A 17,199-nucleotide genomic window follows, 5' to 3' on the forward strand; every position below is an offset into this window, starting at 1 on the left:
GAGGCGTACATCATAATGACTTGCAGATGGTTTATCTCCTGTTATCTTCATTTGATCAAAAATGGGACGTGCTGGTTGCTGGTCTTGAAAGTCAACCAGACGGGACTCTATCTTTGGACTTTGTGGAACAGAAACTTCAACAAGAATGGTGTAGGAGACAAGAAAACAAGAAAATGGACTTAAAAGAGGCTGAGACTGTGTCTGTACAACGGAATCAAAGAAGCAGGGAAGAGACTAAAACATGTTATTTTTGCGGGTCACGTGGGCATATACAGAGACATTGTTTAAAGAAGAGGAATTACAGAGACTTTGAAAGTCAGAGGGCAAGCGTGAACTTTGTTTCTAAAGAGAGCAATAAACTGATTAACTCTAAGTGGCTTCTTGACAGTGGAGCGTCTAATTGCCTAATCACAGACTCTAGTTTATTTTACACTTCAAAGCCGACGCAGGAGAAGCTTTATCTGGCTGACAGATCTACTCAGAACGCGACAGCAAGAGGAACGCTGAAGATGGGTAATTTGGGAATTTTAACAGATGTATTATTGATTTCTGGTTTAAAATATAACATTCTATCAGTGAGAAAATTGGCTCAAATAGGTTGTAAAGTTACATTTGAAGGGGATAGATGTTTTGTGAGAAAAGATGGTGAAATATGCATGCAAGGGAAATTACAGAACAAAATGTTTATAGTTGAATGCAAGATTGATAAAGACATGTGTGCTTGGATAGCAGTAAATAAAGAGAAACATGAGAATTGTGTCCATGAATGGCACAGAAAATTAGCACATGGACATTTCCAAAAGATACAAAACACCCCAAAATATAGTCAAGATTTGAAGTTAACACACTGTGAGCATGTGGATGAGTGTGAGGTATGTTATGAAACAAAAATGACTGTGAAGCCAGTAAATAAGAGCTGTGAAAGCACGACTTCAGAACCATATCAGCTTATACATGTGGATTTAGCTGGTCCTTTTCAGTGCTCAAAAGGTGGAGCAAGGTTTTATTTAGTGATTGTGGATGATTTTTCCAGATTTACACAAGTGTTCTTATTGAAAAAGAAAAGTGATGCAGAAGAGAAATTAAAGGCATTCATACAGAAAACAGAGACACAACATGGGGCTGTTATCAAAAATATCAGATCAGATAGAGGAGGAGAATTTATCAGTAATTCATTTCAAACATATTTGGAAAAGAAGGGAGTAATTCATAGACTCACTGCTCCCTGCAGCCCATCCTCCAACGGCACGGCAGAGAGGAGGAACAGGTCATTGCAGGATTCATTGAGAGCAATGCTAGCAGATGCTGATATGAATAACACTTATTGGGGTGAATGTATACTGTACACTGTTTATATTCAGAACCGCCTAATGCACAGAACAATAGGCATGTCTCCCTATGAGAAACTGACTGGGAGAAAACCCAGGGTGAAACACATAGAACGTTTTGGGGCAAAATGCTGGGTACATGTTGCAAAACACTCAAGAGCTCAAGCAGGACGCATTTTAGGATTTCAGAATTCATATTACAGAGTTTGGTTACCTGAGAAACAACAAGTAGTGTTAAGCAGAAACATAAAAGTGATAGATAAACCTTGGAGACACAGCCAAACAGTGATCTTAGAGAGTGAAAACAAACAGGAAGCTGCAGATGTTCCTTTCGGGCAGCAAATTCCATTAAAACCTGCATTAACAGATTTGATTCAGAGTGGCAAACGTACTGTTAAAAGGCTGAGAAGTGAAGACATAACAACACATGATACAGAAATGCCAAGTACGAGTGCTGGTCCAACTAAAGTTGAAAGTGAGGAAGAAATGGAAATAGATAATGTCAGGAGATCAGAGAGAAAAACGAAAGGTCAACCTCCTCAGAGATTTGCATTTAATGTTACACAACAGAATGAAACAGATGAAATTCCAGTGGAATGGGAAAAAGAGGGGCCTATAGATAAAGAAACAATGGATCTAATGTGGAAGTATTGTGTTGAAGAATGAAATGAAATTGTATCATCAAATAAAAGCAAACATGAATCTGTGAAACTTGTGTAAATAAAGAATAAAGAGAAACTGAACTGAACTGAAACTGTAAATAGAAACTGTAAGAATCCATGTACTGAAATGTATTTGTAATGAAGGTTAACGTTGTAGAAATGTAATAATTGTAACTTGATGTTTTGAAGTCTGCAAGTCTCAGGTGGGGGCTGTTGGTCAGTGACGCAGGTTGTGAGACTCACAGACAAGGTTTTTAGCAGAGAGAGAGAAACCTGAAGCAGAAGGGTTAAACTGTGAGAACAGAGTTCCAGACAATCAAGGTCAGTGTGGCTAGCTGAGTGTGTGATAAGCTGGGAACTGGCAGGATCTCGAGTGTGGGGGAAGAATTGTCAATGGAGGAAGATGTCTCTAATGTCTTTGCCTAGTAAAGACTCTTACATGAAACTTGCCTGGCCTGTCTTATTCCTGTTCTAAACGGCTCTTGGATCCATACCACGTCTCACCTACACACGCAGTGCGCTACAATTCTCTCCCAAATGATCTACGCCATGCCCCGTCTATGAGCTTCCGCCAGACCCTGAAGACCTGGTTTTTTAGGCAGGCTTTTGGAACGGGCTTTACTGTGTTTTTAAATTAACTGTTTTATATACTGTTTTATCGTGTACGTCGCCCAGAGTGGCTGGCTAACCAGCCAGATGGGCGACTAACAAATCTCATAATAAATAAATAAATAAATAATAAATATAAAGTGCTGGTTTTGACCTATAAAGCCTTATTGTGGCTCAGGACCTCAATATCTCAAGTACCATCTCTCCCCATATGAACTAACCAGGACCCTCCATTCGTCATCAGAAACTCTTCTTTGTGAACCCCCTCCATGGGAAGCTTAGAGAGTGGCAACATGAGAACGGGCCTTTTCAGTGATGATGCCCCTGGCTGCAGAATGTTCTCTTCAGGGAAACATGCCTTGAGCCTTCTCTGTCCATCTTTAGGCACCAGGCAAAGACCTTCCTCTTCACACAGGTCTTTAATCCTTGATGTGTGCTGTCCTAGTTGTTCCTTTTTGTTATTTGAAAGTTTTAATGATTCTATTGATTATTAAGTATGGCTTTTAATATATTGATGCGTTTCATTGATTGTGTGTGTTTTTATCTATGATTCTTGTTTTAAATTTGTGTATGTTTTAAATCTGTTGTAAACCGCCTAGAGACTGTTTGGTATTACGCAACTAACAAATTAATTAATTAAATAAGTAACCAAAAAGTGGAAAAGGGATGAGCAAAAATGGATCTTCAAAATTGTCTGTGCATGGGCCATTACACTGTGGGTCATTTTACCAAATATTCTCCACAGGGTGGTAAAATTCTCCAACCAAAAGAAATGTTGATTCAGTTATACTGAATAAGATGACACTCTAAGTTCCTACTTGTGGATGAAGGAAGCAAGAAAGGAAGACTAGAAGGAGCAGGGGCAGAGCCTGTTGCTTTCTTCAACAATACTAAAATTGGATTCGCAGTTGTGGCAAAAATTCTTCAGCACATTCACATGTGGAAAAAGAGGTGGTGGTGGTATTTCACTGAATATTATATGGTAGGGTTTAAAATTCTCCAGCAGAGAGGGTGTGTGTGTCTGTGTCTGTGTGTGTGCGTGCATGCATGCGTGCGTGAGAGAGAGAGAGAGAGAGAGAGAGAGAGAGAGAGAGAGAGAATTCTTCTCTGCAAAAATCTGGTCCAGCCCCATCATGTCACTGAGGTTCCACATATTATTATTCTGCTATATTATCCAGACAACATCTTTCTATAACATTTATTACAAGTAACTCTCTTTCAAACAAAAGTCCTTTCCAGTGTTAATGGAAAGCTTCCTCACAGGTTTGGTCCCCTTTATTCTTTCTATTTAGCATGGCTACAAGACCAGGAGCAGACTGCGGTACAGATCATGAACTCGTCATATCGAAAATCAGAGTAAAGCTAAAGAAGAACAACAAAGCAATCATAATGCCAAAATACAATTTAAATAACATCCCAGAAGAATATAAAGATCAAATAAGGAACAGGTTTGAGGCTTTAAACGTAGTTGACAGAGAACCAGAAGAACTATGGACTGAAGCCAGAGACATTATCAGGAAAGAATGCAAAAAGACAATACCTCTAGTTAAAAAGAGAGAAAGACCCCCATGGATGACTGAAGAAACTCTTCAAAAGGTTAAAGAGAGAAGGAAAGCAAAAGCAAAAGGAGATAGAAATACGGTAAGAACCTTAAATGCAACAATACAGCGACTAGTACGTAGGGGCAAAAAGAACTATTACAATAGTTATTGTATAGAAATAGAAGAGGACAACAAAAAGGGAAGAACAAGAGCCCTATTCCAAAAGATTAGAGAAATTAAAGGGAAATTTAAACCAAGAGTAGGGATGGTGAATAATCAACAGGGGAACACACTGACTGACCGAGATGAAATAAAAGGAAGATGGAAGCAATACACTGAAGAACTCTATAAAAGAGATGCCAAGGTGACAGACTCATTCATGGAGGAACTGTATGATGAAGAACCAGAAATTCTAGAATGTGAGGTGAAAGCTGCTCTTAAAATACTTGGAAGAAACAAATCACCAGGAACAGATGGCATACCAACAGAATTGCTACAAGCTACTGAGACTGAATCTATTCAAATTTTGACTAAAATCAGTCAAGAAATATGTAAAACTAAACAATGGCACACAGACTGGAAGTGTTCCATATACATCCCAATTCCAAAGAAACGGGATCCCAGGGAATGCAGTAATTATCGAACTATTGCCTTAATATCCCATGCAAGTAAAGTAATGCTCAAGATTCTACAACAAAGGCTCTTACCATATATGGAGCAAGAAATGCCAGATGTCCAAGCTGGATTTAGAAAAGGAAGAGGCACCAGAGAACATATTGCAAATATATATTGGATAATGGAACAGAGCAAGGAATTTCAGAAGAAAATCACCCTGTGCTTTATAAATTACAGCAAAACCGTTGACTGTGTAGATCATGAAAAACTATGGAACGCTTTAAAAGGAATGGGGGTGCCACAGCATCTGATTGTCCTGATGCGCAACCTATACTCTGGACAAGAGGCTACTGTAAGGACAGAATATGGAGAAACTGATTGGTTCCCAATCAGAAAGGGTGTGAGACGGGGTGTATTTTGTCAGCCTATTTATTTAATCTATACACAGAACATATCATACGGAAGGTGAGATTGGACCAAGATGAAGGTGTGAAAATTGGAGGGAGAAATATCAGTAATTTAAGATACGCAGATGATACCATACTACTAGCAGAAACCAGTAATGATTTAAAACGAATGCTGATGAAAGTTAAAGAGCAAAGCACAAAAGCAAGACTACAGCTGAATGTCAAAAAGACTAAAGTAATGACAACAGAAGATTTATGTAACTTTACAGTTGACAATGAGGACATTGAACTTGTCGAGGATTATCAATACCTTGGCGCAGTCATGAACCAAATGGAGACAATAGAAGAAATCAGAAGAAGGCTAGGACTGCGGAGGGCAGCTGTGAGAGAACTAGAAAAGGTCCTCAAATGGAAAGATGTATCACTGAACACTAAAGTCAGGATCATTCAGACCATGGTATTCCCGATCTCTATGTATGGATGTGAAAGTTGGACAGTGAAAAAAGCGGGTAAGAGAAAAATCAACTCATTTGAAATGTGGTGTTGGAGGAGAGGTTTGTGCATACCATGGACCGTGAAAAAGACAAATAATTGTGTGATAGAACAAATTAAACCAGAACTATCATTAGAAGCTAAAATGATGAAACGGAGGTTATCATACTGTTGTGCGCCTCCCAGAGCTTGGAAAAGTTACTTTTTTGAACTACAACTCCCATCAGCCCCAACCAGCATGGCCACTGGATTCGGCTGATGGGAGTTGTACTTCAAAAAAGTAACTTTTCCAAGCTCTGGCGCCTCCCCAATCTCTGAGCAGTGAGATTTCCGGGGTCCTTGCGCTCATCCAGGGTTTGGTTTCCTTTGGGAAGAAGGTCAGTGGAGACTGTGATGTCTTTATGAAATATGGTTTATTTATTTACACACATTCCAACCTGAGCTTAGGATGGAGGGGTTCAAGGCATCAGCAGTCCTATATCCAGTTTTTCCATCAGGGTTACAGGAGGCATCCTAAATGCCATGGTGCAGAGAGCCAGTCTCTCTGCCTGCCTCCAGTTACCAGCCTTTCTCTAGACGCTTCTAAAAACACTCAAAGCACAAACGTCCCCCCAGGGGGGGGAAGGCTCTTCTAAAGAGTTTCAATGACAAAAGGGTCTTCCTGGCCCATTCACCAGTTGCTGGGCAACTGATAGACCCATTATTCTACCCGGCCACTCTAGTAGCTTAACAAAAGAGACTCATCTGACCAGCAGAGATAAGTTCCTCATTCCAAGGCACAGGATTCCAAATCAGAGGTTGGAAGGGGACCCACAGGAATCATCCATTCCAACCCCCATACTCATAACAATACTTTGGACACATAATGAGAAGACATGATTCACTAGAAAAGATAATAATGCTGGGAAAAACAGAAGGGAGTAGAAAAAGAGGAAGGCCAAACAAGAGAAGGATTGATTCCATAAAGGAAGCCACAGACCTGAACTTACAAGATCTGAACAGGGTGGTTCACGACAGATGCTCTTGGAGGTTGCTGATTCATAGGGTCGCCATAAGTCGTAATCGACTTGAAGGCACATAGCAACAACAAGGGATTAGTGATGAATGGCCCCTTACCTGCCCCTTGAAAACTCTCTCTTAATTGTCTGTTCATTGCTAGGAGAGTATTTAATAAAATACGTGCCCTCAAAAATATTATTGTCATTGTAAATAGAAGAAATAGTGCTACATAACCATGGAGACTTTAATTAAAAGTACAGTAGGTGTGAAACATCTGAAGAATGCTTTGCCTGTATGTACTGGTGAGTCTGAAGCTGCAATTAGATGTTTATTTTTCACTAAAACGAATTCTGAAAAACTGGGAGAATAATATGCAATGCAAAAAGCACTGGAATGCTTTTATTTAACGTTGTTAAATTCTATGTAAAAAGCAAGTGAACAAAAGATGGCAATTCCAGAGAAAAGGGCTAGTGGTCCACATAACCACAATGCAAAAAATCACAGAATGGTTTTATTTAGGAGCATCTCATATTCTTAGCCTGTGAGCCTGTGTTAGAATGCTGGTACATCTAGGGACACACTTCTGTGCTTCAGTCACACTGATTGCTACCTCAGTTTCTGAAATGTTATGTAGGAAAACAAAATACTTCAGTTTATGATAAGATGACCTTGTGGTAGGCGCTTATAAATAATGTATGTCCTGTATAAGTCTACATAATTATATAAGTTAGAGTATGCTAGAGTGTGTTGTTGAAGTCCCCCCCCCGCGAATGTAATGAAATGTATTCTAAAAGGCAAGCGGCTCGTCTACCCATCTCTCCCCCTTGAGAAAGTCTGGGAGTACAGCCAACTTGTAGTGTTTCAAGTCAACAAGTTTGAGACTAAAGAAATAATGGAACAGACAGGGAAATACCTCATTTAGATATCCAGATAGGACTTTCTGGATGTCCAGAATCACCTGAAAAGAAGATAACAATCCCTGGGAAGATCCTGTGTCTGAGATGATTGTAAGACTGTTCCATGCGAATGTTTATGACAAGTTTGTAAGAAGTTTTATGAATTTGTTCATGGGAAAGTACTGTGAGATCAGTTGATGTAGATTTAGATCAGATCAGAGACTATAAAAGGAGATCACAAACACAGTGTTTTATCAGTCCTCATGGACTGGTCACTGCTGTTAAGTTGCCTAATTGCTGAGTCTTAATATGAGGCTTGTCTGAGCCCTGTGGGGGAGATTTAAACTGACATTCTTTTCCTTCAAAATGTTAAGGTTTCTAGACTGTATAAGCATATGATCCTTAAAGCTTATATTACTTAATAATCTTTGATTGTGTGCTGTATTATTAATTCTGATTTATTCATGTATTGTTGTATGCTCATATATACTCATATAGAAATATGTAGATAATAAAAAGCATAAACTCCTTCTGCTGTAGAACTCCATTTTATCCTGATTTCTCCCTAGTTCTGAGAGATTTCTGGTGGGAGTATCCTCTTAAAGTCTGTCTGTATTAGATTTACTGCTGATGCACAGCACAAGTCTAGGAGAGCCTTCATACAAGGATTCTATACAGCCTTAGACTTAAGGGACAAGTGAAGAACCCGTGAATTTGTATGTAAGCCAGACAGAGGTTGTTTGAACTATTTCAGCCTGGTAGATGATAGTTTTACAGCCAATTTCAAAATGGAATCAGTTTGGGAAATCTACACAGTCCAAATTATTATTTATTTTACATTTCTACTCTACATTTCTTTCAGCACAGAACTCAAGGAGGCACACATGTGGTTCCCAGGCAGACTCCCAACTAGGCTCTGACAAGACCCAGACTTGCTTAGCTTCACTAAGGTGGTAGCCTTGTGTGCCTTCAGACCATACCCTGGGACTGACTGTGGCAGACACATACAAATGATAGCTGTTTTTCAAACATTAAACCTTTCTGGATCACTATAGGACTGAAGACCAGGTTGAATTCAAAGCAACTGAAATCTTTAATTCCAACTTGATTTTGTATGGTGTCATTATGTCATTTCTTTGGTTTTTGAGTTTGAGGAATATGTTTGTTAACTTGGAGGAATATGTTTATGAACATTAAGGCTACAGTCCTAAACACCCTTATTAGGAAGTAGGTGTGATGTCCCTGTATATAAATATTACTGTAAATATGGTAAGTGCAGGTTTATTATTATATGGTAAGTGGACTGAGTGAGAGGGGGAAGCACATGGGCTAGAATGCTGGAGAACGCTGTATGATGACTGGCTGAACGTTTGAGTGGCTGAAGGTATAAATGAGAGGATGACAGTGGAGAGGGGGTTGGTTGTTGTGTGTTGGAGTTGGTTGTGGGTTGGATTGTATTAGGATGGTATTGAGGCAGATTATATATGACTAGAAACATAAAGAGTAATGCAATATATGTAACCATATGCTTGTTAAATATACCTTAAGTAATCTTGTTATTTCCTGGTGTTTATAAATAAATATTTTCTTGGTTTACCAAAAGCCTGATCCTTGGCTGGGGCTTTCACAGACCAGAAGGGTGGGCAGGGTATTTACCAAGGTGGAGAAATAGTATCAAATGGTGGCAGCAGTGAAGAGATAGTGTAACATCATCAAGTATCCAGAGCAACCCAGGGCTGTATGCTTTATAGGCACAAAGATACAGGGGGGTTGTGGCCTGCAAGTGCACCCAGACACAAAGTAACAATAAGCCAGAAGGAGACTAAGGCAAAGTCCCAAGGCAATATTGTGAAATAAGGAGTGTCTGGTGGTGCTGCCTAGCAGTGGGATCTTGCGAGATCTGTGCTAGAGAGAGAACAAATAAAAACCAGGATCCTGACTGGTGGGACCTGACAGGTGGTGGCCGCAGAGGGATCCTGACAGTAGGCTCCACTGAATACAGTAAGGCTTACCTGCATAAACATACATAAGATTGCACTGTAAAATATGTTTTAATAATATTTATTGCCTCTAAATGTGAACAGGCAGTCTCAGGACACCACTTTGCAATGCTGGCTGCTAAATGCAAATGCTCTCCTCAGTTACTGCTGGGATGCAGTTTAAGCTCCTGCACAGGCCACAGCTTAAATGTTTCTGGGCCACATAGAAAAGTTTACATATTGAAGGCATACAAAGAGTTATGCAGATTTAAGTAAAAAAAGTAGTACTCCCCACCCCAACCTTTGAACGATGTAAAATATTTTCATGGAAGGTTTTGAAAATATTAATAAAATTTATCTCAACAACATTAATTTTGCTGTTGCACAGAGTTGACAAGGATTTAATTTGTCATTTTGAAATATATTTTAACAGGCATTAAAAATGAAGGGTTGTTAGCACAATGCCATCCAAACTGATGATGCATTATTGATTACCAAGTAATAGCTGCAGCATTTATTAATCATTATAGAAACTTACTTGCTAGAAAAAAAATCTAGCATGAAAAATTCGAACACCACTTTCCCAATAGAAAAGAACTGGTTTATGGGACAGAATTCCATTGGAAATCCATGAGATGGGGGCGACTATCTGTGACTCTATTTTTCAAAGGCATTGAGATGCTGAATGATAGAAAACATAGTAGGCCAATAAATGGTAAACAGCCATAATGCTGAGGGATGCATTGAGAATTGAAAGCCAATGAGCAAATGAGTCAAAGGATGCTATTTGACAGAAAAGTCACCACTGTGCAACTGTACATGGCACAGCATCTAGTCTCATTAGAGCAAATAATTTAAATTAAGGAGAGAGAATTAGGCTGCACAGTTGAATTTGAGAGTAACTAAGATCTTGAATTATATTTTGAAAGAGAGGGTAATTGAAATAGCATACCATTTATCTTGCAAGTATACGAGGTCATATTTCTCATAGCTAGAATTTGCTTCGAATTAGTCTAGTAGAGGACTAGATTTGTACTGTGTATATTTGCAAAAGGATACATAATTATTTAAATATATGTATATGTAATAATGTGACTAAATGGGTTTTGGGGAAGTTCTGTAATTTTATGTTAAAGATTCAGTGTACTAAATACAAAAATGCATGCTATAGTCAATTGGTTTATAGGGGAAAATGCAACAACATCTAATCTATGTCTTATCTTTGACACTAGAACAATAGCTTCATACCTGGCAGAACTAAAAAGCAATAAAAGCCCTTATTTTTACAGACAGCCTCTATGCATTACCACAAAGAATGGAAGCCTGTTACATTTGTTTAAAGTAATGCAAGATTAGGACTGACTAGGATTGAACTTACACCAAGTTTTTTCCTGATAGCTTCCAGCTTTTCAGTAGCTGCTGCGAGTTCAGCATTTGCTTGGGCCAATGCTTGACGTTTTGGCTCCACATCACAGTACACCTGGGAATTCCAATATGCCAGAGTTTAAAAACTATGATAATAGAAATTTTAACAAAAGTTATAAATGGTCACATATTTTCTCTTGAAGGTCTGCCTTCTGTTGTTTTCACAGTAGTTTATGAGATGATATTTCAACTGGAATTGGTTGCATCCTCCCTACTTTTCAAGATTTTAAGATGCACTTAGAAGTCATAGGAAGAAACATCACAGAACAGATAAATGGATATATTAGATACAACTTTAATTAAATGAACATCCTGGAATATGACAGATAATCATACCCGTATTTCAGTAACAGATTGCTTTGCATATGTTATTTGGTGCATCACTATCCCAACTTGTAATTCGTCAGCCCTGATCTGGACAAGTGAGAGGATCTTTTCCTTTCTTTGATGAAAAGTCTGTTCTCTCCAGTCAAAGCTGGTCTACTAGGACAAATGGAGCATCACCAACTGCAGCCTGCCCTTATTATTATTATTAAAAATATTTCTCTCCTGCCCTTCTGCCCTACAATAGGGCACTCAGGGTGGCTACACTAAAATCGCACACATATATAATAAAATACACAATGAAACACAAAACATGACAGTAAATTAAAATGCATAAAATACTATTAAAATACATAAAATGCATTATGCACATACATACATAAAATGCATTATGCATGTGCATACACATATAAGTGAGAATAAAAGAACTTAAAAGATAAAAATAAAAGATAAAAAACTTAAAACAGTATCAGGCTGGCTAAGGCATTTCTCAGTGCTTTTCAGGCTGAGATGGAGACTTAATAAGACCACTCGGTGAACTCAAGATGAACAGGAAGCTTGAACTGAAAGGTGCCTTGCTCACTGATCATAAAAATTGGCAACTAGATAAAAATTTAAGAAGGATATTCATAATAAAAAGAAATAAAAGTTTCTCCCCAGTGCAACCTCCATCTTACTATTCCATCTCTATTGCAAATATTGTTTATGAGTAGCCAGTACATACTCAAGTAATATACAGTAAGCCCTCTTTATTCATCCAACTGCAACACAAATATTCAATACCTCATAAAATTTTACTATGTTGATAACCCAGGCACAGAGGCCAGCGGCTGCAAATGACTTCATGCGAACCAGGTTTGGGTTGAATTCCAGGTCTTTCAAATAATGTTCTTTGACCACTTTTAGACAATTCTCTGGGATATGCTCCTTATCGTAGTTAATTAAAGCTTGCAAGAATTCATCAACCTGGAAGGCAGTTAATGCACTGAACTCATTACTATAGTACTGAACAACACTTCAAGCCTACAAGCTGATTTCACAATGCAAAAGGTCAAAACCCAAACGTGCATAATGAACTCAGTTTTAAAAATAGCAAGTACGTATTGGTATAAAAAGCAAGTAATGTTATGCATATTCACTTGCACACATGTACTGCCTTCAAGTCAATTCCAACTTATGGCGACCCTATGAATAGGGTTTTCATGAGGCTAAGAGGCAGTGACTGGCCCAAGGTCACCCAGTGACCTTCATGGCTATGTGGGGATTCGAACCCTGGTCTCCCAGGTCATAGTCCAACACCTTAACCACTACACCACACTGGCTCTCAATAAGGGGTGGCAGACAGTGGAAGGAAGAGGCGAGAGAAGAAATATACTCCTGGGTCTCATCTGAAATGGGTGTGCATATCTCCCTGGAAGAAATGCACATTATCTCAATGTGGCTATAACTGGAAAGCTACATGTTTCATGCGAATACACGAAACATAGCCTTGACCCCATATTTGAAAATGAAAAGCAGCTTCAGGAAGATTTTTGGGGATTCTTTACCAATACTGATTGTAAGCCCCCTTGCAAAAACTTTTCTTTTGAAAAGCAGCATATAAATCATTAAAATAAAATAAATTAAAATCCGAACAAAACAACATTGTGTCCTTGTTGTAGAAGTTTAGACTATTTGGCTGACAAAGACAAATGGAGTCTAGTATTTCTCCTCATTTGGGGAACTTGCCTCCTACGTTTATTTTTGCTTTTGCAAATAATTACTGCCCACTCAAAGACATTACAGAAAATTCCTTATAACCATGTAAAATTTTGAAAGAAATGATATATTTGAATGTTACTATATAAATACACAAACATTATTATTTAAATACAAAAGTCAGCTAATGAGGTTACAACGCAGTTTAAAAGATGATACGGATGTTGCAAGCACCTTTCCCATGAAGAGTTTAGCAGCTTTCCAGGTTCGGTCTTTTGGTACTTTTCCTTTATTTGCTAGTAATACCATTACTGCAGCTGTAACATTGGTCACTGCAATTGGCGGGTTAGGGAAGGCTTTCAGTTCAGAAAGATTCACCTGAAGAACAACCACAAAAATGATGCTGAAACAAGCCAAACTGGGAGAACCAAAGAGCATTTTGACAATGTGAAGAAAATAGGCAGAGCAATCCTAACTCCTGCCAAAGGCTGGCTGAGGAAGATTAGGATGGAGCAGAAGTGCAATTCCACTGGCTGGCTGACACACCCACAGTAGAGGCCCCCAATATGCCTGTGGAAAGCTGCATGGATGGGCATGGGTGTACTGTGGGCACCATTTCTGCTTGTAGTAGGGCCCAATCCGTGGCATTACGGGGTAGCCTTGGATCCATTGAGATAGTCAAATTTTCTTTCCATTTATTTCAGTAGGAAGATTTTTTAAAAAAGCTAGTGAGAAAAAAAAAGGCACACCTCCCCATCACCTTGCCACTCTTGCTGGCAGGGTTTGGGAGAAAGCAAATTGTCCACCATTTAATTCCTGCCCCACCCCACTTAGGATCATTCTGTAACTTGGTTAACTGTGATCCCTTTCCTGTGCTAGTAAGTAGAGCTGAAGATGCCTGTAAGTAGTGAAGGAAAACTATAAGAATATAACAAGTGGTAATTGGTTACAACCACAAGATCATTTAGTCTCCAGCATATAAACACAACTGGGATATCATTGCCTCCACAGCTATATAATTAAAAGTTAAAAATCTTGCCTAGGCTCTAGTAGGAAAAATATTGTTTTGGATATGTTTGTATTATTAATTATACAATTCCAGCTTTTAATTTGTCATTACTAAATCACATTTTATCATATTGTAGAGCTACAAGGCTGTTCATCTCATGCAAGCTGATGGAATTCCAAATGGAATCTAATGCAATATTTGATGCAAAAACTAATCCACTACCAAGTTGATATGCTTCGCTGTTACAAAGGTACATTTCAAAACACAGAACTGGAGAAAAGATTACCAATGTCAAATTATTGTGCTTTGAGTGGTGGTAAAAATACAACCGACAAAAGGAATGATGTTTGCATCCTATGAAATAATTTAATATGGCTTTGCCTTCATTACATGAAAAACAGAATAATTTGGAAAGGCTGATAAACACAAAAGACCTAGGTCTTTTCCACAGTAGCAAAAATAATATATTATTCAATATTCCAAATGCAACATGTATTTCACCTTTTTTTTTTTGCAAAACTACTGCTCACTTCTCAAGAAAGTAAGCAGCTGTTTTGCAAAAAAAACCCACGGTGAAATACAACATGCAGCCAACTACAAAACTGTTTGTTTCTTACCTTATTAAGTGTATTTAAAGCTGCAGTAGCAGCCACCAGAGCAGGTTCTGCTTTTACTAGGTCATCTTCGCACTCTTTCTGTTTCCGAGATACTTCTGCCTGGATGGCAACAACCTATTTGAACACAAACTCAAAGTTTTCACCTGAGAACGGATCATTGGTCTCACCTGAAGGGTGGTTTTCCCAGGTATCATGCCATCACATGCGTTATAGAGAATGTACTGAAGTCAAGACCTGGGGTATCCATGCCCCTCCCACTGCAGTTCGTTTGTGACAAGGCCGAAGTGAGATATCTGAAAAGGTACGAAGGGCCAACAGGCCTACCAGCAAGGAAAATAGAGACACTACCCCAAATAACGCAGAACCACATTCATTCCTACTAGAATCAGAAAGGTCTTGACTCAGTCACACACTGTACACAGTACAAGTTTAACAGCAATAATTTGAAAGGTGGTACAAAACACCCAGGCATCCTCCAGCAGGGAGGGCCATGATGGCATGATACCTGGGAAAACCACCCTTCAGGTGAGACCAATGGTCCATTTTCCCCAGGTAGCATGCCATCACGTGGGATGTACCAAAGCAGCCCCAACAGGGAGGGACCACCAACCGCTTACACCTGAGAAAGAACGGAGGGCAGTTACCTATAAAAAACATATAATCAGCGGATGCGAGCCCATTGAAACACTCGAAGGGTAACCAAACCAACTGAAGATATAGTGGAAGCTTGGAGATGCAAGGTGTTAGCTGTCAATCCCATCTGTAGACCTCTATGAAGACACGGTCCTGTGCGGATTAGCTGTGTCTGCTCCAATGCCAAGCCATCAGGATCAACCAGTTGGGATCCGGGTGGCAGACTGGACAATGAGAAGGAAGATCTAATGTCATTGGATCTGATCTTGATGGCAGCCACCAAGGATCTGCTATTAATAGGGCAAGCCGATCTGAAAGCACAATCTGCGGAGCCAGTACATATGATCCTGTTAACGCCGAAACTTCCACAGTGTTCTGCCCAGGAGGGAACCGGATAGAAGACCCTCTAATCAGGGGGTCAGAAGGGCCTCTACGGACTTCACCCTTGCATCTAGGTACTTCAAGAAGTACCGGGGAAGCTGAGAGTTGTGACTCAAGCAAACAGTTCCACTGTCAGGTTGTCGAAACTAAGCTGGAGGAGATGAAACACTGCCGGATGTAGTTTCCACTCCCTTGGAATCCCTTGTTGCCTGCTGAGCCAATCAGCAGTGACCTTCCGAGCCCCACTGAAGAAATCTGTCTGCGGACTTCCGGGAAGGGTGACTTCGCTTGTGCCTGCTTTTGAGACGGGCTCCCGCCTCAAAAGAAGCTTATTCAAATATAAATCAGTCAGAACATTTTTTTTTTTGACTGATGAAATTTCTCCCGGGCAGGGAGAAACGTAGAGATCAACCTCAAAAGCCTGTTTTTGTTGGGAGGACTGGATTTCATTAATTTATGAGAAAAGGTCCAGCCAGCAATGCCGGACGGACTTCCGAACAAGCTCTATCTGATTAATGCGATACGTTTATCTTTTCTTCAAAGAGAAAACGGACTAACAGGCAAGCACCCTTCTTTCTATTATTTTTTTTACTTGGTTTAAATTGTTGCAGCAAAAAGAGATTTGTCAAATGAATCAGCTTTAAAGAACTTCTGGGTGAGCTATAACTCTTCTCTGTTATTCACGAAATTAACAGCTTATCTCTGTTTCTATTGCAAAAAGCTGTCCTGGAAGTGCATTCTAAAGATATAAACAGAAGAGGGATTTCTATTCCGAGGAACATTATATTGTCTGGGACTATTCTCTTTTTGGTCTATTTTATTTTGACGAATCTGCTTCTTCACGACGCCACTAACTGTTTTGATGCTGGGAACCAAATTTGTTTTGTATTCTTGAACATAGAGAGATAAGGCAGGCTGCTCTGTTTATACTGTGATGTCATCAAGCCTGGAATATTAACCCAATTGTTGCTGAAATAAGAAGTGGTTCTTCTTTATTTTTGTTTTGTTTTGTTTTCGTGGTTTTAAAAATGGCAATCAAGAAAGTGGCTGAGAATCTGGAAGTAATTATGTTTCAGAAAATAATGGATGAGATTGAGATAACGAAACAAACCCTGCGACAGGGCAGTAAGGAGCTGAAAATTGAACTGAGCAAAATGATGCAGGAGCTTAAAGAAATAGGGGATCCTGTGAGAGAGGAGAATGAGATCAGAGATGAGAAAAGAAAAAATAAAGGGAAGATACAAGCCCTGGAGATTGGAACAAATGTGGAATTGGAAAAAGATCTGGAGTTTATGGATATTAGAAATAAAATCTACTGTTTGGAATTTAACGTTATCTCTGAAGAAATTAATGAAGATATTAGAGATAAAGTTATCAATGGCTTGGATAATCTTCTGGACTGGAATGACGTGATGGAGCTTGATATAGAGAAAATCTATGGAATTAACTGCAGCCATGTGATAATGGAAAAACTCTCAAGAGATGAGCCAGTGCATTTTGTAAAAAAGAAGAACACAGATATGACTTTACAACAATATTTCAGCAACTTATTCAGAATTGATGGCAAGAAAATATTTGGGATAG

General features: G+C 39.1%; 1 protein-coding gene across 2 annotated transcripts in view; it reads right to left on the reverse strand.

The window, feature by feature from the left end:
• Positions 1-17,199, reverse strand: part of DNAH11 (dynein axonemal heavy chain 11) — a 321,971-nt gene that overhangs the window by 86,943 nt on the left and 217,829 nt on the right. Inside the window, exons 59-62 of one of the 2 annotated variants that reach the window (XM_061586942.1) lie at positions 14,602-14,715; positions 13,210-13,353; positions 12,061-12,243; positions 10,907-11,008 (exon numbers count right to left, since the gene is read on the reverse strand). The exons of the other annotated variant lie outside the window; for it this stretch is intronic. Of the exons in view, the coding sequence (XP_061442926.1) occupies positions 10,907-11,008; positions 12,061-12,243; positions 13,210-13,353; positions 14,602-14,715 (543 nt within the window). The remainder of the gene's footprint in view (positions 1-10,906; positions 11,009-12,060; positions 12,244-13,209; positions 13,354-14,601; positions 14,716-17,199) is intronic. 2 annotated transcript variants of the gene reach the window in all.

Source organism: Rhineura floridana, chromosome 10 (assembly GCF_030035675.1).
Source record: "Rhineura floridana isolate rRhiFlo1 chromosome 10, rRhiFlo1.hap2, whole genome shotgun sequence".
Taxonomy (NCBI): domain Eukaryota; kingdom Metazoa; phylum Chordata; class Lepidosauria; order Squamata; family Rhineuridae; genus Rhineura; species Rhineura floridana.